Genomic DNA, 23,917 nt, shown 5'->3' on the forward strand with positions numbered 1-23,917 from the left:
AGGGCCAATTATGCGCCGCCCCATGGGTCTAGAGAGCACGTGGCAAGACCAGAGTGGTCATATTCGCTATATAACACAACATTGTTTGTGACAAAACCATCAGTAGAGTTGAAAATGCGATGGAAACCAATTTAACTTGTATTTTTTATTCGGTACATGTGAATGTAACCTCAAGTTTTTTTTTATATGCACTACGTCATAAGCCACAGCCTTTAATTCTCAACAAGTCAATTTGATGGAAACCAATCGCTGGTGTGAAAATGCGCATATAGTTTTTAATGTGGATTTTAGAATATTCACATGAAAATCTATCCCCAATTGGATGGAAAGTTAGCTAATGACATTGTCCTGTATATTGACGTCTCTTTTTAAAGAAGAAGATCATTGATTGATTGATTGGTTGATTCTTAAATAATTAATAATCCTTAGAATAATTTTGTTATCATCCAGCTGGCATGGATGACAAGGATGACAAGGCAAATGGCTCAGTTGACACCAAAATGTATGTCGTCACACAGTATCTTATCCCCATCATTCTACTGTATATGGATACTACAAGTGAATGAAAGGAGTATGAGGATAGAATGGCTTTACACAGAACAGGCATGCATGTTCTATATCCCTAAAAGAATGTCATGCACCCTGCAGCTCTGTGGAGAACGGCCAGCTGCCAGACACTGCCAACTGGGCTGTGGCAGACGTTTAGAAGCCACAGGATTCGAGGAGCAAGCAAATGCTTTCCAGGATCAGGTAGAGTAGCGGAGTCATCTCCTTCACTCTCTTTTTTTCACCCTTTGCATTGTGACTTTGATTGGGTTCGTGATTCATTGACATGTTAAAATGAAATCAAACATTTATATTTTCCCCTTCCTACAGGAAATTGATGGCAAGTCACTGCTGAAGATCTACGAGTACCACGTGAAGCCGCTCCAGACCCAACACATGAAGAGCAACGACAACACGTCATAGCACTACGGGCAGGTCTGTTTTTTGGCAACTAAGAGCGTTGAAGCGTGTGGCTCAACTGTTTTGGTCACGTGGCTACCACGCTGTGAACAGCGTGAACCGAACCCGTGCACATGCGCTGATACTGTGTGCATTTCGCTCATCTCAATATCTGGGTGCTGCTCGTGGCAACGTAATTTCACTGTCTACCTTTAAGATAATGTTGTATAGTTGTGTGTGTCCTGCAATATGTGATACCTGTGATATTACTAAAACCGACACTTTTATATCAACCAGATCATATAGGGCAACAATAGTTGTGACATGTTTTCAAGAAAATGTGAGAAAAATATCTGAATAAGAGGGAAAAATCGATACAGTTACATGTTTGGAACATCAAATTGCAATACAATAGCAGTATCGAATCGCAATATATATAGAATCGTGAGAATTGCAATACATATTGTATCGGAACCTAAGTATCACAATAATATTGTATCATATGGTCCCTGCCAATTTCCAGCCCCAATGCTGAGATCCCATAGAATCAAACAGTTCCTCGATTAGTCAGAATATGCTGTTTCCATACATTCTTAAACTGCAGCTATCAAAACTGATTAAAACAATTGATGATCAAAATGTATAATCAAAATTGGATAGTAATGTGTACAGCAGGGTTGGGGTCAATTCCATTTAAATTCCAGTCAATTCAGGAAGTACACTGACATTCCAATTATCCTCAATGCTTTTCAATAAGGACAATTTGGAATTGAAATTTGGTTTACTTTTTTAATTGACTGGAATTTAAATGGAATTGACCCCAACCCTGGTGTAAAGACACAAATTCAACTTTCAAGCCTTTTGCAAATGCAGTCATTGTCGATTTCTTACCTATGGTGCTTAGAGGAATTGTCATAGTATCTGACCAATTTGAGATGACATTGGAATTTGGATACATTTGCAATGTTGTTTTTCTCTCACCACAAACACATATCAGCATTTTATCTTCAGCAATTTAAATGTATAAATTCCTCAACGCAATATCACCTAGGCTGATTGAGCAAGCACAGCAGGAATATAAGACCAATGACAAAGAAGTGAAAAGTGCTCGGAGGGATAAGAGAGCCTTTGTCTAGGAACTGGCCAGCGAAACAGAACAAGCTGCAGCAAGAGGATAACTGTATAAGAGGTAGCAACCACACAATGCCAGTCAAAGACAAACAAGGTAAAATGATAACAACTAAAAAGGAACAAGCTGCAAGATGGGTCCAGCACTTTGAAGAGGTCCTCAACTGGCCAAAGCATAATGACCCAGCAGATCCACCACCCTTGGATGACATCAATGGCATTAACACCAGTCCATCAGATGAAGCAGAGGTCAAAGTAGCCATAAAGGCTATGAAGAGTGGCAAAGCTCCAGGGATTGACTCTATGCAGGCTGAGCTTCTTAAAGATGATGTCAACACAGCTACCAAGGTGCTGACTGACATCTTTTGTAAAATATGGGAGCACAACGTCATATCACAAGACTGGAGTAACGGCCTTGAAGTCAAGCTGCAAAAGAAAGGAAACCTCAGCAAGTGTGACAACTGGCAAGGTACTGTATAACATCCTCTCCATCCCCAGCAAAATCTTCTGCAGGATACTCCTCAAAAGGATTGATACTGCTGTCGATGATAAACTCAGGCAAGAACAAGCAGGGTTCCTCAAAGGAAGAGGATGCATCGACCAGATCTTCGCCCTAGGCAAGATCATTGAGCAGTGCCTTGGGAGCAGTGCCCCTTTACATCAACTTTATTGATTTTAAGAAGGCATTCGATCGTGTTCACCGTGAGAGATTGTGGAAAATCCTCTGAGCCTTTGGAATACCTCCCAAGATTGTCAACCTTATTGGGAAGTTCTATGAACACTTTGAGCATGATTCTCTTACTTACTTACTCACTTCAGGTTAAGTCTGGTGTATTGATAACTTAAAATTAACAGCCATACAGAAAGACTCATGTGAAAGTGAAATTACAGAGGAGGAACTTCTGGATGCAATTAAAGACTTTAACTCCGGGAAAACTCCAGGGTTGGATGGCATACCAGTCGAGGAATACCAAACCTTTTTTGATATACTCAGAGGACCGTTATTAGCTTGTTTTAACCACTCGTATGTAAATGGTAGATTATCAGACACTCAAGAAGAAGGTCTGATTTCATTATTACTGAAACAGGATACAAGTGGAAAATATAAAGATCCAGTCCATTAAAAAAATTGGAGGCCCTTTACACTTCAGTGTTGTGATGCAAAAATTCTAGCAAAATAGGGCATAGAATTAAAAAGGTATTGTCGGACATTATTCATTCTAATCAGACAGGTTGTTTACATGGACGATACATTGGAGATAATATAAGGCAAGTACTGGAAACAATAGAACACTATGAAAAATCTGGGAAACAAGGCCTGCTATTCATAGCAGACTTTGAAAAGGCATTTGATAAAGTACGACTGGGGTTTATATATAAATGCCTGGAGCATTTCCTTTTTGGAGAATCTCTCATAAAATGGGTTAAAATCATGTATAGTAACCCTAGGTGTAAAATTGTAAATAATGGCTATTTCTCAGAAAGTTTTAAACTGTCAAGAGGAGTGAAACAAGGTTGTCCACTATCGGCATATCTATTTATTATGGCCATCGAAATGTTAGCTATTAAAATCAGATCCAACAATAATATCAAGGGATTAGAAATCCAGGGCTTATAAACAAAGTTGTACACTGATGATTAATGTTTTGTTTTAAATCCACAACTTGAATCCCTCCACAGCCTCATAGAGGAACTATATACATTTTCTAACCTCTCTGGATTACAACCAAATTATGATAAATGTAGTATATTACGTATTGGATCACTAATAAATATAATTTTTACATTACCATGTAGTTTACCAATAAAATGGTCTGATGGTGATGTGGATATACTCGGAATACATATCCCAAATGAAATAAATGATCATGCTCCAATACATTTTTAATAGAAAGTTAGCAAAAATAAATAAGATCTTGCTACCATGGAAAGGTAGATACCTGTCAATTTGTGGAAACATCACCCTGATTAACTCTTTAGTATTATCCCAGTTTACCTATTTGCTTATGGTCTTGCCTACGCCTAGCAAACAGTTTTTTTTTAATTATGAGAAAAAAATATTCAATTTGGAACGGCAAGCCAGACAAAATTAAACGGGCCTATTCATATAATGAATATGAATTCGGAGGAAAGAAATTATTAAATATTAAAGCATTAGACCTATCACTAAAAGCTTCAGTCATACAAAAGTTATACTTAAATCCGAACTGGTTCTCTAGCAAATTAGTAAGATTGTCTCACCCAACTTTCAGTTATTTGAAAAGGAAATCATCTCCCAAATATCACTATTTCTAAAACAAGCCGTAGAAAGTTCGTTGCAATTTCAATTTAATCCTCCAGAAATGACAGAACAAATAATGCAACAAATATTGTGGTTAATCTCAAACATACTAATTGATAAAAAACCATTATTTTTAGAAAAAAAAGATATAATCTTCATAAATGATATCATAGGTAGGAATGGTAGAGTTATGTCGCACATGCAGCTAACAAAAACATATGGAAATGTCTGCTCTACCCAAAATTACAACCAAATAATTGCAGCATTACCGCAAAAATGGAAGAGGAAAGTGGAAGGGAGGCAAAAGTAAGGAACTTGTCTGTCGGCCCTGCATTAAAGAACATAATTGGTTAAAGAAAACTGTGATAAATAAAAAAGTATACGAGTTTCATTTAAGGACAGCCGTCCCATATAGATTGCAAAATAGTTGGGAAGAGATTTTTGACGTACCGATTCCAATGCATAGTGTTTATGAACTGATACGCAAAACGACGCCGGATTCAAAACTTAGAATTTTTCAATTTAAATAATTGTATAAAATTCTTGATACCATTAGAATGTTATTATCCCAGCTCTGCAGATTTCGCAGCAAAGAGACAGAGTCATGAGATCATTTGTTTTGGTACTGTCCATTTGTAGCTTGTTTTTGGACACAGGTCCAGGAATGGCTAAAGGATTGCAATATTTACCTGGAGCTAACCCTGCAGATATCAATACTGGGTGATCTGAAAAGTCATAGTCAATCGATCAATAATATAATAATACTTTTAGCAAAAATGTTATTTTCAATTTACAATCTGTAGAAACAATGAGAATAGAAGGGTTCAGAACTTTTGTAAAACATCTCAGTACAGTTGAAAAATATATGGCAAATATAAATCCAATATGGATGGTGTTAAGAGATAGATGGGTGGTGTTGAATGGAGTTGAAGGATGGGACTAATAACAAGTAACAACAACTAAAAACAACAAGATAACTAATGTAAAGCATACTGTGTCCATAATAAGTATATAGGTTATAGGTTGAGAGTTTTTGTGAAAGAGCACAGTTAGAAAGATATGGCATATAGAAGCAAACCGGATGGACATCATGAAAATGATCGGAGAGGTTGAGGGTAGAGGAAGTTACGGAGTAAAAACAAACAAAATATAATTATTGTAAAATTGACTGTGTCCATAAAATGTATATAGTATGTATAAGCTGGAAGTAGAGGCATTGTTGTTCACTAGTTTACTCCAATTAGGGAAGGGGTGGTGGGGTTGGAAAGTAATAAAGGGAAATATATTTTTTTAAAGTATATGTGTATATATATGTATGTTTATGTTTGTGTATGTGTATATGTATGTGTATGTATATGTGTGTGTATATATATATATATATATATATTTGCGAGAGATAAAAAGCATATGGGGGATTGGAAGTGATGCAGACAATTACATTGATGGAAGTTATAATCTATCTGCAATATTAAAGCTGATCTACCCCCTAAAAAAAATATATAATAATACAAAATAAAAATAATAATTAAAAAAAGTCTGGTGTAAGACAAGGCTGCATCCTCTCTCCAATCCTTTTTTTTGTTACCATCAACGTTAAACAACATCTGACAATGCCTGAGGAATCCAGTAGACCCTCTTTTCACATCTAGAGGACATCCACCTCCAGGAAAATTATGACAGACTCAGCATGTATGCTAAACAGATTGGTCTCCATATCAACATACAGAAGACCCAAGTCATGTGCATTAATACACTACCAACACCTCCAATTACCATAAATGGAGAGGCACTTAACATGTCGACAGACAAAACAAACAAAAAAAAAAAAAAAAAACATGTGGACAGCTTCACCTACCTTGGAAGCCTCATCAGCAGCGACAACGGAGCCAAAAAAGAGATCAACGCCCGACTGAACAAAGCCAGAGGTGCATTCAGTACACTCAAAAGTATACAGCCTCAAATCAAAGATCCGTCTCTACAACAGCAAGGTAAAGTCACTGCTTCTGTATGGTTACAAGTGCTGGAGGGTAGTCAAAACAGAGATGAGCAAGGTTGAGGCCTTTCATAATGGTTGCCTCCGCAAGATCTCAAACATATTTTGGCCAAATAAGATCTCCAACAAGAACCTGTATTGGAGGACGGGCTGCAAGAACATTGCCCTGGATATCAAGGTACGCAGGTTCCGTTGGCTTGGTCATGCGCTTAGGATGTCACCGAAAGGATCCCCAAAGTTGCCCTCAGATGGACACCAACCGGAACTTGCAAGCAAGGCAGGACAAAAACTACATGGCGAAGGACAGTGGTGGCTGAGCTGTCATGGGACATGGCCCAAGCTGTGGCCCAAGACAGACTAAGTGGCAGAAGAATATTGAGGCCTTATCTCCCACCGGGACGAAGAGGACTAAGTAAGTATGTACAAACACATTTCGCCTTTGCATGACGTTTTTCAAATCAGTCTCATCATAATTAATGGTCATCTTACAGTCTTAATAATCTTAATTGAATTTTAATTATACTGAACAAAAATATAAACGCAATGTGTAAAGTGTTGGTCCCATGTTTCATGAGCCGAAATAAAACATCCCAGAAATTGTCCATACGCACAAAAAGCTTATTTCTCTCAAATTTTGTGCACAAATTAGTTTACACCCCTGTTAGTGAGCATTTCTCATTTGCCAAGATAATCCATCCACCTGACAGGTGTGGCATATCAAGAAGCTGATTAAACAGCATGATCATTACACAGGTGCACCTTGTGCTGGGGACAATAAATGTCACACAACATAATGCCACAGATGTCTCAAGATTTGAGGGAGCGCGCAATTGGCATGCTGACTGCAGAAATGTCCACCAGAGCTGTTGCCAGAGAATGTAATGTTAATTTCTCTACAATAAGCCGCATCCAACGTCGTTTTAGAGAATTTGTCAGTGCGTCCAACCGGCCTCACAACCGCAGACCACGTGTAACCACGCCAGCCCAGGACCTCCACTTACGGCTTCTTCACCTGCGAGATCGTCTGAGACCAGCCAGCTGATGAAACTGAGGAGTATTTCTGTCTGTAACAAAGCCCTTTTGTGGGGAAAAACTCATTCTGATTAGCTGGGCCTGGCTCCCAAGTGGGTGGACCTATGCCCTCCCAGGCCCACCCTTGGCTGCGCCCCGGCCCAGTCATGTGAAATATATAGATTAGGGCCTACTGAATTCATTTCAATTGACTGATTTCCTTCAATGAACTGGAACTCAGCAAAATCGTTGAAATTGTTGCAAGTTGTGTTTATATTTTTGTTCAGTGTAGTAATGAATCCTGTTCCCAAAAGGTTCCCACCTATTCTTTTCCTTTTTCTGCCTTTGGCTTCTTTGCTTAAGAGTGTGGGCAGAGCTGCAAATGCATTGTATGCAATAGACTAAAGTCAACGTTGTGATAGTTGTCTGTTCATCGCCTAGCTTTACTAGATTAATAGATGCTTTTTTAAGGTTTCTTAAAACAGTGATTGCATCCACCATTGTTGTTTTCATAGCATGTTGGGAGTTAGCCAACGTAATCCAGTTTATTTGTTACAATCAGCCTATACAGTCAGATCTTTCTTTTCAACTCACAGTTCAGACCTGAATGATTATATTGTATTTGCAGATTGATTAGACCTGCTGAAGCATTACTTTACTCAGTAAAAATGTGGTAGTTGATTTGTTTATTCAACAGCCAGCTGTATTTTTTCTGTAGTAGTTAGTAACAATACTTTGATTTTGCCATTTAAAAACTTCTCCAATTGAAATATGTTGTAGCGGTGTTGTTAGAGAGGGGCACCTGCTAATTATTGCAGGTCTTTATAATTGGTAGAATATTCTAGGTTCATTTTCTACAGAGATTTATTATATTTATCAACATTTTTATTTCGTAGAGTGTGTTGCTATGATTGTGCACTCCTTTTCTTTGTACCTTTATTTATACAGATAATCCCAATTGAGCCCAGGGTCTCTTTTTCAATGGTGCCCTGTGTTACAACAATCCAAACAGTTTAAAGAGATACAATTACATACAGAGCAGAAATTATATAAAGTCGTTATATATAGTTGTCTTATAAAATATGAATTATATGTAATTGCACGTACAATTATTTGATTAATTGTAATTGGTGTAAACCAAAAGTTTCACCTTGACTCATCTTTAGGGTATGATTTAACCATTTACTTTCCAGTTTATCATGGATCAGAGGTGAATCACTTGCTACACTTGAAATTCTTAATTGGAGAACATGAACAAACTTGTCCTCATGGAATTATGTAAGCCATTCAGACATCTACTACTGTAGCTGTTTGTAATTTCAGGAAAGTGATATTTTTGGCAAGGATACAGCTTTATACATGTTTTACTTGACTTAACATGTGCCTGGGTAGTGTTCATTAGGGCATGCAATGGGACAAAAATTGCTACGGAGAAAGAAAGTGTTTCTTGTTGGACACGTTAGGTTCCATTTGGTGCCTAATGAATACGACCCTGTAGATTTATCAGTATGTTATGTTTGGAAAGATCTTAACCGATGGGACATTAATTATGGTTTTGTTCTGACTGTGATTAAAGTATTTTCGGGTAGATTTGTGTTCATTTTCATAGCTTTGCTTGCGGCTTCCTGCGTACTGTGCCCGTGATGTTCCCTGAAGGATTGTCCAATGGCAGAAGAACCTTGAAGGAAAAGGCACTGCGTTAACTAGACATTCAACCCACAGTGAGTAAGTCACTGAGCAACCAGTGGTGATGAAGTTGTTGAGTCATAGAAATACTGCCAACTGTTGTAGTAATAGTTGTAACATCACACTTTTTTCAAAGTTTTCCAGTTGAAAATAAGTTGAAATTAGAGGAAGAACCGCATAACAAATCAATTTATTTCTATCTCTTCCTTAAAGGTAGGTCAATGAGAAGCATCGACTCGAAACAACAGGCCATGTGAGTATCTCTCCTGATGCAACTCACTTCATTGTTGTTGGTGAGACCCATTTTCGTCATGTCAATGGTGAAATAATGTTGGTTAGGCATGACTATCTCGATCTCTTCAACCTGAAACAGACATACACAGTAACACTTAGTGTTTTGAAACAAGGGCCCATATTCTTAAAGCGTCTCTGAGTAGGAGTGCTGATCTAGGTTTCCCCTTTTTGATCATAATGAATGATATAGCATGGACAGGGGGAGGATCTGATCCCAGATCAGCACTCCTACTCTGAGATGCTTTATGAATAAATGTAGTTCTATTTATTTGCACCAAAGAAAAAGAAGTGACAGACCACAATACCAAATAAATAAAATAAATACATTGTGCAGGTGTGGTTGGAAGCCTAAAGGCTTATATGAAAATCACACCACAAAAAAACAATATACAGTACCAGTCAAAAGTTTAGACACACCTACTCATTCCAGGGTTTTGCTTTTATTTTGACTATTTTCTACATTGTAGAATAATAGTGAAGACATCAAAACTATGAAATAACACATATGGAATCATATAGTAACCAAAAAAGTGTTAAACAAATCAAAATATATTTTATATTTGAGATTCTTCAAAGTACACACTCTTTGCCTTGATGACAGTTTTGCACACTCTTGGCATTCTCTCAACCAGCTTCATGAGAAATGCATGAAGGAGTTCCCACATATGCCTTGCACTTGTTGGCTGCTTTTCCTTCACTCTACACTCTGCAGTCCCGTGTAGCTCAGTTGGTAGAGCATGGTGCTTGCAACGCCAGGGTTGTGGGTTCGATTCCCACGGGGGACCAGTATGCAAAAATGTATGCACTCACTAACTAACATTCCAGGTGACTACCTCATGAAGCTGGTTGAGAGAATGCCAAGCGTGTGCAACGCTGTCATCAAGGCAAAGGGTGGCTACTTTGAAGAATCTCAAACAAATCAATATATTTCGATTTGTTTAACACTTTTTTGGCTACTACATGATTCCATATGTGTTATTTCATAGTTTTGATGTCTTCATTATTATTCTACAATGTAGAAATAGTAAAAATAAAGAAAAACCCTGAAATGAGTAGGTGTGTGCAAACTTTTGACTGGTACTGTACAATATATAAGTACAAAAATTAAATGTTTGTTAAAACAGATAAAAAAAACTACTAATTATAAATGTATAAATGAATTGATCAGTAATCACACAAAAAACACTATTTGTTTTGTTTAAATGTGTGTGTGCATGTGTGCATGTGAGTGTGTGAGAGTTAGGCTATAGAGTGAACCTACCTCTGGCACCCTATCCAGGACTATGACCTGTGTGTCGTAGAGGGTTTTCTGCACAGAGGGAGAGTACTCTCCACGATCGTATGGGCCAGCAAACTTCTCAATTATTGACTCCTTGACAGAGTTCCTGCAAAAAAGAGTAGCACATTGAATATTTCCCCACACTTATCAGTTTGTTCATTATTTAACTAGTGTTTGAACTAGAAAAATGGGTAACAGGTTGTTATGAAATTCTCATGGTCAATTTATTGCGTGGCCTTTTCCTGCAGTCGAATGACCAAAGCGCCCTCTAGTGTCCTCATGGATGGAATATTATTCATATTTTTCATAATTTCATAATTAATAAACATTATTTATTTTTAAACGCTGAAAATCTGGTGTTTTTATGTCAAACCGTTTTGTTATATTTCAGTCTTCTGTGATGTATATAAAGTCTATCATTGGGATGCAAAATCAACATTGAATACATTTCAACGTTACATCTGACATGGGACAGGTGTCTTCTTTTTTTTAAGCCCATAACCATGTGTACGAGGTGTATTAAATCAAATCAAATTTTATTGGTCACATACACATATTTAGCAGATGTTATTGCGGGTGTAGCGAAATTCTTGTGTTCCTAGCTCCAACAGTGCAGTAGTATCTAACAATTCACAACAATACACATTTCTAAAAGTAAAAGAATGGAATTAAGAAATATATAAATATTAGGATGAGCAATGTCGGAGTGGCATTGACTAAAATACAGTAGAATAGAATACAGTATATAGATATGTGATGAGTAAAGCAGTATGTAAACACTATTAAAATGACTAGTGTTCCATTATTAGAGTGGCCAGTGATTCCTTGTCTATGTATATAAGGCAGCAGCCTCTAAGGTGCAGGGTTGAGTAACCGGGTGGTAGCCGGCTAGTGGTGGTTATTTAACAGTCTGATGGCCTTGAGATAGAAGCTGTTTTTCAGGCTCTCGGTCCCAGCTTTGATGCACCTGTACTGACCTCGCCTTCTGGATGATAGCGGGTTGAACAGGCCGTGGCTCGGGTGGTTGATGTCCTTGATTACCTTTTTGGCCTTCCTGTGACATCGGGTGCTGTAGGTGTCCTGAAGGGCAGGCAGTGTGCCCCTGATGATGAGTTGGGCAGACCGCACCACCCTCTGGAGAGCCCTGCGGTGGCGGGCGGTGCAGTTGCCATACCAGGCGGTGATACAGCCCGACAGGATGCTCTCAATTGTGCATCTATAAAAGTTTGTGAGGGTCTTAGGGGTCATGCCGAATTTCTTCAGCCTCCTGAGGTTGAAGAGGCGCTGTTGCACCTTCTTCACCACACTGTCTGTGTGGATGGACCATTTCAGATTGTCAGTGATGTGTACACCGAGGAACTTGAAGCTTTCCACCTTCTCCACTGCGGTCCCGTCAATGTGGATAAAGGCGTGCTCCCTCTGCTGTTTCCTGAAGTCCACAATCAGCTCCTTCGTTTTGTTGACGTTGAGAGAGAGGTTATTTTCCTGGCCCACTCCGCCAGGGCCCTCACCTTCTCTGTGTAGGCTGTCTCGTCATTGTTGGTAATCAGGCCTACTACTGTTGTGTTGTCTGCAAACTTGATGATTGAGTTGGAGGCGTGTGTTGCCTCGCAGTCATGGGTGAACAGGGCGTACAGGAGGGGGCTGAGCACGCACCCTTGTGGGGTCCCTGTGTTGAGGATCAGAGAAGTGGAGGTGTTGTTTCCTACCTTCACCACCTGGGGGTGGTCCGTCAGGATGTCCAGGACCCAGTTGCACAGGGCGGGATTCAGACCCAGGGTCCCGAGCTTAATGATGAGCTTGGAGGGTACTATGGTGTTGAAGGCTGAGCTATAATCAATGAAAAGCATTCCGACGTAGGTATTCCTCTTGTCCAGATGGGATAGAGCAGTGTGCAGTGCAATGGCGAATGCATCGTCTGTGGATCTATTGGGGGCGGTAAGCAAATTGAAGTGGGTCTAGGGTGTCAGGTAAAGTAGAGGTGATATGATCCTTAACTAGCCTCTCAAAGCACTTCATGATGACAGAAGTGAGTGCTACGGGGCGATGGTCATTTAGTTCAGTTACCTTTGCTTTCTTGGGTACAGGAACAATGGTGGACATCTTGAAGCAAGTGGGGACAGCAGACTGGGATAGGGAGAGATTGAATATGTCCGTAAACACTCCAGCCAGCTGGTCTGCGCATGCTCTGAGTACGCAGCTACAGATGCCGGCGCAGGAGGGTAATCACCGAATGCAGAGTTTATTCCGTCGTACACCAATAGCGCTGGATAGTGACAAACGAAACAGGCACAGGGGAAAATCTACCCTGGCAATAGAAGGTAACGGTAGCTCCAACAATAACAGGCACAGGGGAAATATCTACCCCGGCAATAACAAGGTACGAGTAGCTCCACCGAGCTACACTACTCTCACAAATAAACAATCACCCACAAGCACAAGGGGGGCAGAGGGAACACTTATACACAGACTAATGAGAGGATAAGAACCAGGTGTGTGTGATTGACAAGACAAGACAAATGGAATGATGAATAATGGAGCGGCAGTGGCTAGTAAGCTAGTGACGACAAACGCCGAAGCCTGCCTGAACAAGGAGGGGAGGCAGCCTCAGCGGAAGTCATGACAGTTATCCTCAAAGCGGGCAAAGAAGATGTTTCGCTTGTCCGGGAGCAAAACGTCAGTGTCCGCGACGTGGCTGGTTTTCACTTTGTAATCCGTTACTGTCTGTAGACCCTGCCACATACAGTGGGGAGAACAAGTATTTGATACACTGCCGATTTTGCAGGTTTTCCTACTTACAAAGCATGTAGAGGTCTGTAATTTTTATCATAGGTACACTTCAACTGTGAGAGACGGAATCTAAAACAAAAATCCAGAAAATCACATTGTATGATTTTTAAGTAATTCATTTGCATTTTATTGCATGACATAAGTATTTGATACATCGGAAAAGCAGAACTTAATATTTGGTACAGAAACCTTTGTTTCCAATTACAGATATCATACGTTTCCTGTAGGTCTTGGCCAGGTTTGCACACACTGCAGTAGGGATTTTGGCCCACTCCTCCATACAGACCTTCTCCAGATCCTTCAGGTTTCGGGGCTGTCGCTGGGCAATACGGACTTTCAGCTCCCTCCAAAGATTTTCGATTGGGTTCAGGTCTGGAGACTGGCTAGGCCACTCCAGGACCTTGAGATGCTTCTTACGGAGCCACTCCTTAGTTGCCCTGGCTGTGTGTTTCGGGTCGTTGTCATGCTGGAAGACCCAGCCACGACCCATCTTCAATGCTCTTACTGAGGGAAGGAGGTTGTTGGCCAAGATTTCGCGATACATGGCCCCATCCATCCTCCCCTCAATACGGTGCAGTCGTCCTGTCCCCTTTGCAGAAAAGCATCCCCAAAGAATGATGTTTCCACCTCCATGCTTCACGGTTGGGATGGTGTTCTTGGGGTTGTACTCATCCTTCTTCTTCCTCCAAACACGGCGAGTGGAGTTTAGACCAAAAAGCTCTATTTTTGTCTCATCAGACCACATGACCTTCTCCCATTCCTCCTCTGGATCATCCAGATGGTCATTGGCAAACTTCAGACGGGCCTGGACATGCGCTGACTTGAGCAGGGGGACCTTGCGTGCGCTGCAGGATTTTAATCCATGACGGCGTAGTGTGTTACTAATGGTTTTCTTTGAGACTGTGGTCCCAGCTCTCTTCAGGTCATTGACCAGGTCCTGCCGTGTAGTTCTGGGCTGATCCCTCACCTTCCTCATGATCATTGATGCCCCACGAGGTGAGATCTTGCATGGAGCCCCAGACCGAGGGTGATTGAGCGTCATCTTGAACTTCTTCCATTTTCTAATAATTGCGCCAACAGTTGTTGCCTTCTCACCAAGCTGCTTGCCTATTGTCCTGTAGCCCATCCCAGCCTTGTGCAGGTCTACAATTTTATCCCTGATGTCCTTACACAGCTCTCTGGTCTTGGCCATTGTGGAGAGGTTGGAGTCTGTTTGATTGAGTGTGTGGACAGGTGTCTTTTATACAGGTAACGAGTTCAAACAGGTGCAGTTAATACAGGTAATGAGTGGAGAACAGGAGGGCTTCTTAAAGAAAAACGAACAGGTCTGTGAGAGCCGGAATTCTTACTGGTTGGTAGGTGATCAAATACTTATGTCATGCAATAAAATGCAAATTAATTACTTAAAAATCATACAATGTGATTTTCTGGATTTTTGTTTTAGATTCCGTCTCTCACAGTTGAAGTGTACCTATGATAAAAATTACAGACCTCTACATGCTTTGTAAGTAGGAAAACCTGCAAAATCAGCAGTGTATCAAATACTTGTTCTCCCCACTGTACATCTCGTGTCTGAGCCCTTGAATTGCGACTCCACTTTGTCTCTGTACTGACGTTTTGCCTGTTTGATTGCCTTATGGAAGGAATAACTACACTGTTTGTATTCGACCATGTTCCCAGTCACCTTGCCATGGTTCGCGCTTTTGGTTTTGCATGAATGCTGCCATCTATCCACAGTTTCTGGTTTGGGTAGGTTTTAATAGTCACTGTGGGAACAACATCCCCTATACACTTCCTGATGAACTCAGTCACCATGTCCGTGTATACCTCAACGTTATTCTCAGAGGCTACCCGGAACATATCCCAGTCCGCGTGATCAAAACAATCTTGAAACATGGATTCCGATTGGTCAGACCAGCGTTGAATAGACCTTAGCATGGGTACTTCCTGAGTTTCTGCCTATAGGAAGGGAGGAGCAAAATTGAGTAATGATCTGATTTTCCAAAGCGAGGGCAGGGGAGGGCCTTGTAGGCATCTCGAAAAGGCGAGTAGCAGTGGTCTAGTGTTTTTCCTAAGCGAGTACTACAGTCAATGTGTTGATAGGATTTCGGTAGCGTTTTCCTCAAATTTGCTTTGTTAAAATCCCCAGCTACAATAAATGCGGCCTCAGGATATGTGGTTTCCAGTTTGCACAAAGTCCAGTGTAGTTCCTTGAGGGCCATCATGGTATCGGCTTGAGGGGGAATATACACGGCTGTGACTATAACCGAAGATAATTCTCTTGGGAGGTAATACTGTCTGCATTTGATTGTGAGGTATTCTAGGTCGGGTGAACAAAAGGACAAGAGTTTCTGTATGTTATCACAATCACACCATGAGTAGTTAATCATGAAACATACACCACCGCCTTTCTTCTTCCCGGAGAGTTCTTTATTCCTGTCTGCGTGATGAACTGAGAACCCAGCTGGCTGTATGGATGGGGACAGTATATCCTGAGACAGCCATGATTCCGTGAAACAGAGTATGTTACAGTCCCTGATGTCTCTCTGGAAGGAGATCCTCGCCCTGAGCTTGTCTATTTTATTGTCCAGAGACTGAACATTAGCGTGTAATATACTCGGAAGCGGTGGATGGTGTGCACTCCTCCTGAGTCGGACTAGAAGTCCACTCCGAATACCTCTTCTCCGCCGGCGGTGTCAAGGAGCAGCCTCTGGGGTAAATTAAATTGCCCTGGGGGGTACGAACAAAGGATCCAATTCACGAAAGTCATATTCATAGTCGTAATGCTGGTGATTTACCGCCGCTCTGATATCCAAAAGTTATTTCCGGGTGTATGTAATAACACAAAAAACTTTTTGGGCTAATAATGTAAGAAATAACACACAAAAAAACAAAATACTGCAAAGTTGCTTAGGAGCTAGAAGCAGAGCTGCCATGTCTGTCAGTGCCATCTTACATCTTACTTTTGTTTCAAAGTAGATTTGTTTAAGAGTACCAAGAAATCTGTGTGACCCTGATTTAGCCCACTGCAGTAAAATATTAATCAACAGCTTTGTTTCCAATGTGTAAATTATATCTGTTTTACATATCACGTGTTAGGTCAAGCGTATTATGGGGCACTATGTACAGTATTAATGAACTCAACTGTTCCTTTTCACAGGTCATTAACTCAGGGAATTACCATGCGCTGTCAAAGTCGACATTCTGGACCTTGTTGTAGCGCCACCTGGCGTAGACAGAGGTACAGAAACACCTGTCCTTGGCCTCCTGTAGAGTGGTGAAGCGGTCTCGGAAGAAGCCCTCGAAGCCAGACTGAGTGGTCTTCAGCACCTTCATGTTCTTCACGCCACTGTGAAGAACAGGGCTCTCTGTGGGGGAAGGTCAGAGAGGTAAAGACCAGGGTTGTGTTCATTAGGGCAAACAACAAAAAAGTGTTTTGCAATGGAAAATGAAAATCCCTGTTTCTAATTGGACAAGTACAGATTGTACCTCCCTGTTTTACTCAGTTTCAGAGCATTTTCTTCCGTTTGGTGCCTAATGAACATGACGTTGATTTTAGGTTCACCACCCATCATTCAAAGTAAACCATCATACATACAGATTAGATAATAAGTTGTTCATGTGCTAAAGGTAGATTCTGATTGTAAGATATCTTTCACATAGCTGTGTCTAGTATGTAAAGTGATGTTATTAGCTCACTAGGTCTAAGAGCTTGAAATAAGACATTACAGTACTGTCACATTTTCATTCAATCTTGAGTATGTCTGTGACAAATCAACTTTGTGTGTGTTTTGCTCACCATTAAGATTTTGTTCGACTTCACAGAAGCGGCAGGATTCAGGGCTGTAGATGAATGCATGTGCATGCTCAACACCATTCTGTGCAAGAAAGACAAGCCTCATTTAAATGCATCACTATTAAAGGTTAAAGGTTACTTAATCTATGTATACTTTTACAGAGTATACATGGGGCTCACATCCAAAAGCTTATCTATATCATAGACTTCATTCCAAACAACTTCCTTCTCCCCTCGAAAAGTGTCCCTGCAGAGCTGAAGGGACTGAAGTGTTGGCGGTATGGTGATATCGCAACCTATTTCTCACCCCAATAGACTAAATGGAGATTGCACCCTATTGCTTTCACCTATCTAGACCCTTAAGATGTATGAGGGCAAGACGTCAAGGAAAGGCTTTGTGTTTTGGACTTTGAATCCAGCCTTATTCTACTGTACCTTCTCCAGTCTCCTCCATGGTGCCTCCTCAATCTTCACGTTTACCCTGGTCACATGTTTGAAAGCTGTCAGGAAATGTTCGCTGATGTCCATGGCAAACTGCTCTATGGTCAAAACCTAAACAAACACAGACTTAGTATCACTGAGGTTTCCTGTATTAAAGTCAATTGGAAAGACCTAAAATGATTAAATTAGTTTACACCTATCTTTCCGATTCATGTGAGACTGACGCATTTTTGTTGAATTTACACAACAGAGTATGAGAAATGCTAGCCTGGTGGAACCTCTTAGAAGGATTCCAGGTTAGAGAAATGCACTCATCTTGACAGTAGACCACCCTTTAGGGGTGTCTAACAAACTGATATTGAAGTGAACTATATCACTAAGGCATTTTGGCTACCCATTCCATTTGCAGTGCTTTCATTCATTCAGCATTTTGCCATCTACAGTGGGGAAAAAAAGTATTTAGTCAGCCACCAATTGTGCATGTTCTCCCACTTAAAAAGATGAGAGAGGCCTGTAATTTTCATCATAGGTACACGTCAACTATGACAGACAAAATGAGAAAAAAATATCCAGAAAATCACATTGTAGGATTTTTTATGAATTTATTTGCAAATTATGGTGGAAAATAAGTATTTGGTCATTAACAAAAGTTTCTCAATACTTTGTTATATACCCTTTGTTGGCAATGACACAGGTCAAACGTTTTCTGTAAGTCTTCACATGGTTTTCACTCACTGTTGCTGGTATTTTGGCCCATTCCTCCATGCAGATCTCCTCTAGAGCAGTGATGTTTTGGGGCTGTCGCTGGGCAACACGGACTTTCAACTCCCTCCAAAGATTTTCTATGGGGTTGAGATCTGGAGACTGGCTAGGCCACTCCAGGACCATGAAATGCTTCTTACGAAGCCACTCCTTCGTTGCCCGGGCAGTGTGTTTGGGATCATTGTCATGCTGAAAGACCCAGCCACGTTTCATCTTCAATGCCCTTGCTGATGGAAGGAGGTTTTCACTCAAAATCTCACGATACATGGCCCCATTCATTCTTTCCTTTACACGGATCAGTCGTCCTGGTCCCTTTGCAGAAAAACAGCCCCAAAGCATGATGTTTCCACCCCCATGCTTCACAGTAGGTATGGTGTTCTTTGGATGCAACTCAGCATTCTTTGTCCTCCAAACACGACGAGTTGAGTTTTTACCAAAAAGTTATATTTTGGTTTCATCTGACCATATGACGTTCTCCCAATCCTCTTCTGGATCATCCAAATGCACTCTAGCAAACTTCAGACGGGCCTGGACATGTACTGGCTTAAGCAGGGGGACACGTCTGCACTGCAGGATTTGAGTCCCTGGCGGCGTAGTGTGTTACTGATGGTAGGCTTTGTTACTTTGGTCCCAGCTCTCTGCAGGTCATTCACTAGGTCCCCCCGTGTGGTTCTGGGATTTTTGCTCACCGTTCTTGTGATCATTTTGACCCCACGGGGTGAGATCTTGCGTGGAGCCCCAGATCGAGGGAGATTATCAGTGGTCTTGTATGTCTTCCATTTCCTAATAATTGCTCCCACAGTTGATTTCTTCAAACCAAGCTGCTTACCTATTGCAGATTCAGTCTTCCCAGCCTGGTGCAGGTCTACAATTTTGTTTCTGGTGTCCTTTGACAGCTCTTTGGTCTTGGCCATAGTGGAGTTTGGAGTGTGACTGTTTGAGGTTGTGGACAGGTGTCTTTTATACTGATAACAAGTTCAAACAGGTGCCATTAATACAGGTAACGAGTGGAGGACAGAGGAGCCTCTTAAAGAAGAAGTTACAGGTCTGTGAGAGCCAGAAATCTTGCTTGTTTGTAGGTGACCAAATACTTATTTTCCACCATAATTTGCAAGTAAATTCATTAAAAATCCTACAATGTGATTTTCTGGAGAAAAAAAATCTCAATTTGTCTGTCATAGTTGACGTGTACCTATGATGAAAATTACAGGCCTCTCTCATCTTTTTACGTGGGAGAACTTGCACAATTGGTGGCTGACTAAATACTTTTTTTCCCCACTGTACTTTTCAGATGATCATAGCTGTCTTCCCAAATGAAATGAAACTCTTTCTACGTGTCTAGTGTGAGTGCACAGTCACGTACTCCCTTCAGCTTAGCCAGTGCATGGACCGTGTTCTTGACAGTGTCAGTGGGGATGATGTCCGAGTTGTCACCGGTCAAGTAGTCCTTGCGAGACTTGAGGGTGAGCTCCACATTAGCTGTCAGCTCAGTGATGTAGTGGTGAGTCCCCTCTCGTCTGATATACAACACCTTGACAAGGTTTTTGCCATAGCCGGTCCGCACAAACTCCACATTCTACAGAAACGTCAGAACATTGGGGTTGGTTGCACAAAGTACTGTGACAGTAATAATGATAATAATACATTTCATTTATATAGCGCTTTTCATTACAAGAAGAATCTCAAAGATGCTTTAAAAACCAAAATGAAGTTGATAGTTCATGCTCAGTAGACATTGTAACCAATGTTCCCTCAAATTTTTTTTGGCACTGAGCAAATTTCAGGTCTGCTGAGCGCAAAATTCTGTGCAACTTCCGACGCGCATTTACTGTGAACACTGAGGCTGTACTCACTTTAGGTTACAGTTTTAACAGCGGCCAAGTAGGTTGCTGTGGCTATTTGATCATAATGTAGACCTACCAGAGTGGCCTACCATTAAAAAAAATGGAGAAAATGTATCCCATAACATTTTAACATGGAAATAGCTGTTCTGTCAGTAGCAGCAAATGTGTGGTGTTCAATGTAGACTTAGATTCCATGAGACTTTTGAAAAAAAAACATGCAGGGCTTGACATGAACCTGTTTATCCACTTGTCCTTCAGACAAGGAGGTGACTGAAAATGTTGTGTTAGGTAGACTTTAAGAAATAAAAATAATTCTTATTCCCATACCATTATTAGAGAGAAACAGCCAAATTATGCTACCCTAATGCTATAAACACAGTCCAGTTCAAAGTGAATAGCACAGATCCATGTATGGCAATGGCTATTTGCATATAGGCCTACATCAGCTTTGATTGGATATGGCGCACTGGTCTGTGTAGAGTACGGGCCTGAGTTGTGCCTGTCATTGCAATAAAATCATATTCCAATGTGCTCTGCCTACAAGAAAATGTCTTGCATTGTTAGTTTTGCATTCTAAGTCTTGCATAGTTCATTTTGTTTCGGTTTGTTACATTGAAAGTGGCTAACGTTGCATTGATTCGATCACAATTCCCACAGTAGAGTGAAACGTTGATAGTGTTAACTAAAGGGGAAAACTCTAGAAAGTTGAGTGAAGTTCAAGCTCTTGCTTCTCTGTGCTGGCTGATATTTCTTCTGTGTGGCAGTCCGAGGGGAACTGCGCACCCACGCGCAGCTTAGAGGGAACATTGATTGTAACCTATTGCAGCATATCAACAATGTTACAATCACCTTTTAGCCTGTGTATCTAATGTGTAAAGGTACTATTTCTGCCTTATTACTATGAAAATATGTTGGATGCATACTAATGTTTATCTACAATCTGTCTGATAGTCCGTATTCTTATTAGCATGCCATGTTCTTTGAGGAACAATATGAAGACCCTATATACCTCAAATAAAAGCCTATCTGATATTTGTGGCATATACTGTATACTGTATTGTGTTATATTGGGCCGGACACTCAATAAATGTTATTCCTTTAATACTACATAGTATATTATAGACTAAAGAAACCGTATAGACCAGGGGTAGGCAACCCTGGTCCTGGAGTGCCGCAGGCACTTCATGTTCTTGATTTAACCGACCTGGAAGACCAGGTGTGTTGAATTTAGGCAATCACTGAACTGATCAATTAGCTCAGTTGGTCAGGTGTGGTTTCTAGTTGGAACAAAATCCTGCAGTACCTGCCGCACTCCAGGAACAGGGTTAATAATAATAATATGCCATTTAGCAGATGCTTTTATCCAAAGCGACTTACAGTCATGCGTGCATCATTTTTAATTTTTTTTGTGTATGGGTGGTCCTGGGGATCGAACCCACTACCTTGGCGTTACAAGCGCCGTGCTCTACCAGCTGAGCTACAGAGGACCATATGGGGTTGCCTGTATATAGACAGTAGAAAGCTATCATAGACAGTAAGAGCTATTTGCACGTGAAAATGTTATGGAATGCACCTATAATACAAATTCCATCAATTATGACAATTATTTAAGGATTGGTAATAGTTTAATTGATTTAAGAGTTGGGGATTACCAAATAGTTTTTGATGTTGAAAGTAACCACCCTGTTGTCAGACAGAGAAAGTGGTTTGGCTCAATGGTCATTGACCCCACACAACAAATACTTAATATTTATGTTCTAAAGTAATCTAATGGGTCAATGTTATCGAGACAACATGAATTCAACCTTGACTGAAGACATGCAAACCTAAAAATTTTAAAGTTCTGTACCTTTTGTTGAGTTGAGGTAGTTGCCATGGTGTCTGTGCCTCCTCCAGACTCCTGATGTCCTGTAGTGTTCTTGTCTGCAGCAAGAGTGGAACAGGTCTTACCTGTTCTCATTTTAGCAGTTACGCAAGTAACTGTCTGTTGACAAATGTTGTCATATCTTTCAATTATCAACCTGTAAGCATTTGCCTTTGAAAAAAAAATATATTGCTTTGATAACCTATGGATCAGAATACTGGTAGTTCTCAAGATTATGTTGACAATTATGTCAAGTTTTTTTTTTTCTAGAAAAGGAATGTTTCAATCAGAAACAATAAATGCTTACATCCGATATAGTGCCTTCAGAAAGTATTCACACCCCTTGACTAACATTTGTATATAAAAAAACAAATAAAACACTAATATATCTTCATTACATAAGTATTCAACCCCCTGAGTCAGCGATACAGCTGTGAGTTTTCTGGGTAAGCCTTGTTCACATTGGCTGTTTGAAATTACTCAAATCCATTTTTTGGGCATATCTGATTAGAATCTGTTCTTTTTCCTGCAGTCTGAGCACCCCAAATGCACATGGAATCGGATATTTCAAGCCCCATTTCAAACCACCTTCGTAGGTGGTTTGAAGTCGGATACAAATATGATTCCTGGCCATGCGACTTGTGTCTGAACGATCAAATCTGATTTATTTGCCCAGAAGTGGTTTTTAGACTGTTATTTGGGATATCTTGTTGCTCTCTAGCTACTCTGTTGACAGTTTGACAAGAACATGTGGTAGTTAACTAGCTCGTTTTGAAAGTTAAATCATTGTATCCTTTGAGGCTTTAAAAGTGTTCTTACACTATTTTGAACATTCAAAGCAACTGGGAAACGTCAATGGCAGGCATTGTTGTCACCTTAGCTTGTTACATACAGTGGGGAGAACAAGTATTTGATACACTGCCGATTTTGCAGGTTTTCCTACTTACAAAGCATGTAGAGGTCTATAATTTTTATCATAGGTACACTTCAACTGTGAGAGACGGAATCTAAAACAAAAATCCAGAAAATCACATTGTATGATTTTTAAGTAATTCATTTTCATTTTATTGCATGACATAAGTATTTGATACATCAGAAAAGCAGAACTTAATATTTGGTACAGAAACCTTTGTTTGCAATTACAGAGATCATACGTTTCCTGTAGGTCTTGACCAGGTTTGCACACACTGCAAAAGGGATTTTGGCCCACTCCTCCATACAGACCTTCTCCAGATCCTTCAGGTTTCGGGGCTGTCGCTGGGCAATACGGACTTTCAGCTCCCTCTATTGGGTTCAGGTCTGGAGACTGGCTAGGCCACTCCAGGACCTTGAGATGCTTCTTACAGAGCCACTGCTTAGTTGCCCTGGCTGTGTGTTTCAGGTCGTTGTCATGCTGGAAGACCCAGCTACGACCCATCTTCAATGCTCTTACTGAAGGAAGGAGGTTGTTGGCCAAGATCTCGCGATACATGGCCCCATCCATCCTCCCCTCAATATGGTGCAGTCGTCCTGTCCCCTTTGCAGAAAAGCAAAGAATGATTTTTCCACCTCCATGCTTCACGGTTGGGATGGTGTTCTTGGGGTTGTACTCATCCTTTTTCTTCCTCCAAACACGGCGAGTGGAGTTTAGACCAAAAAGCTATATTTTTGTCTCATCAGACCACATGACCTTCTCCCATTCCTCCTCTGGATCATCCAGATGGTCATTGGCAAACTTCAGACGGGCCAGGACATGCGCTGGCTTGAGCAGGGGGACCTTGCGTGCGCTGCAGGATTTTAATCCATGACGGCGTAGTGTGTTAC

General features: G+C 40.7%; 1 protein-coding gene across 1 annotated transcript in view; it reads right to left on the minus strand.

Annotated features, from left to right (window-relative positions):
• Positions 1-8,027: 8,027 nt before the first annotated feature.
• uox (urate oxidase) overlaps positions 8,028-23,917 on the minus strand; it is a 34,273-nt gene continuing 18,383 nt past the window's right edge. Inside the window, exons 2-9 of the mRNA XM_084164563.1 lie at positions 22,100-22,234; positions 19,770-19,982; positions 17,639-17,755; positions 17,207-17,285; positions 16,589-16,775; positions 10,600-10,723; positions 9,325-9,408; positions 8,028-9,036 (exon numbers count right to left, since the gene is read on the minus strand). Of these exons, the coding sequence (XP_084020689.1) occupies positions 8,962-9,036; positions 9,325-9,408; positions 10,600-10,723; positions 16,589-16,775; positions 17,207-17,285; positions 17,639-17,755; positions 19,770-19,982; positions 22,100-22,234 (1,014 nt within the window). The 3' untranslated portion in view covers positions 8,028-8,961. The remainder of the gene's footprint in view (positions 9,037-9,324; positions 9,409-10,599; positions 10,724-16,588; positions 16,776-17,206; positions 17,286-17,638; positions 17,756-19,769; positions 19,983-22,099; positions 22,235-23,917) is intronic.

The sequence above is a fragment of the Coregonus lavaretus genome (genome assembly GCF_964263955.1).
Source record: "Coregonus lavaretus genome assembly, chromosome: 6".
Lineage (NCBI taxonomy): Eukaryota > Metazoa > Chordata > Actinopteri > Salmoniformes > Salmonidae > Coregonus > Coregonus lavaretus.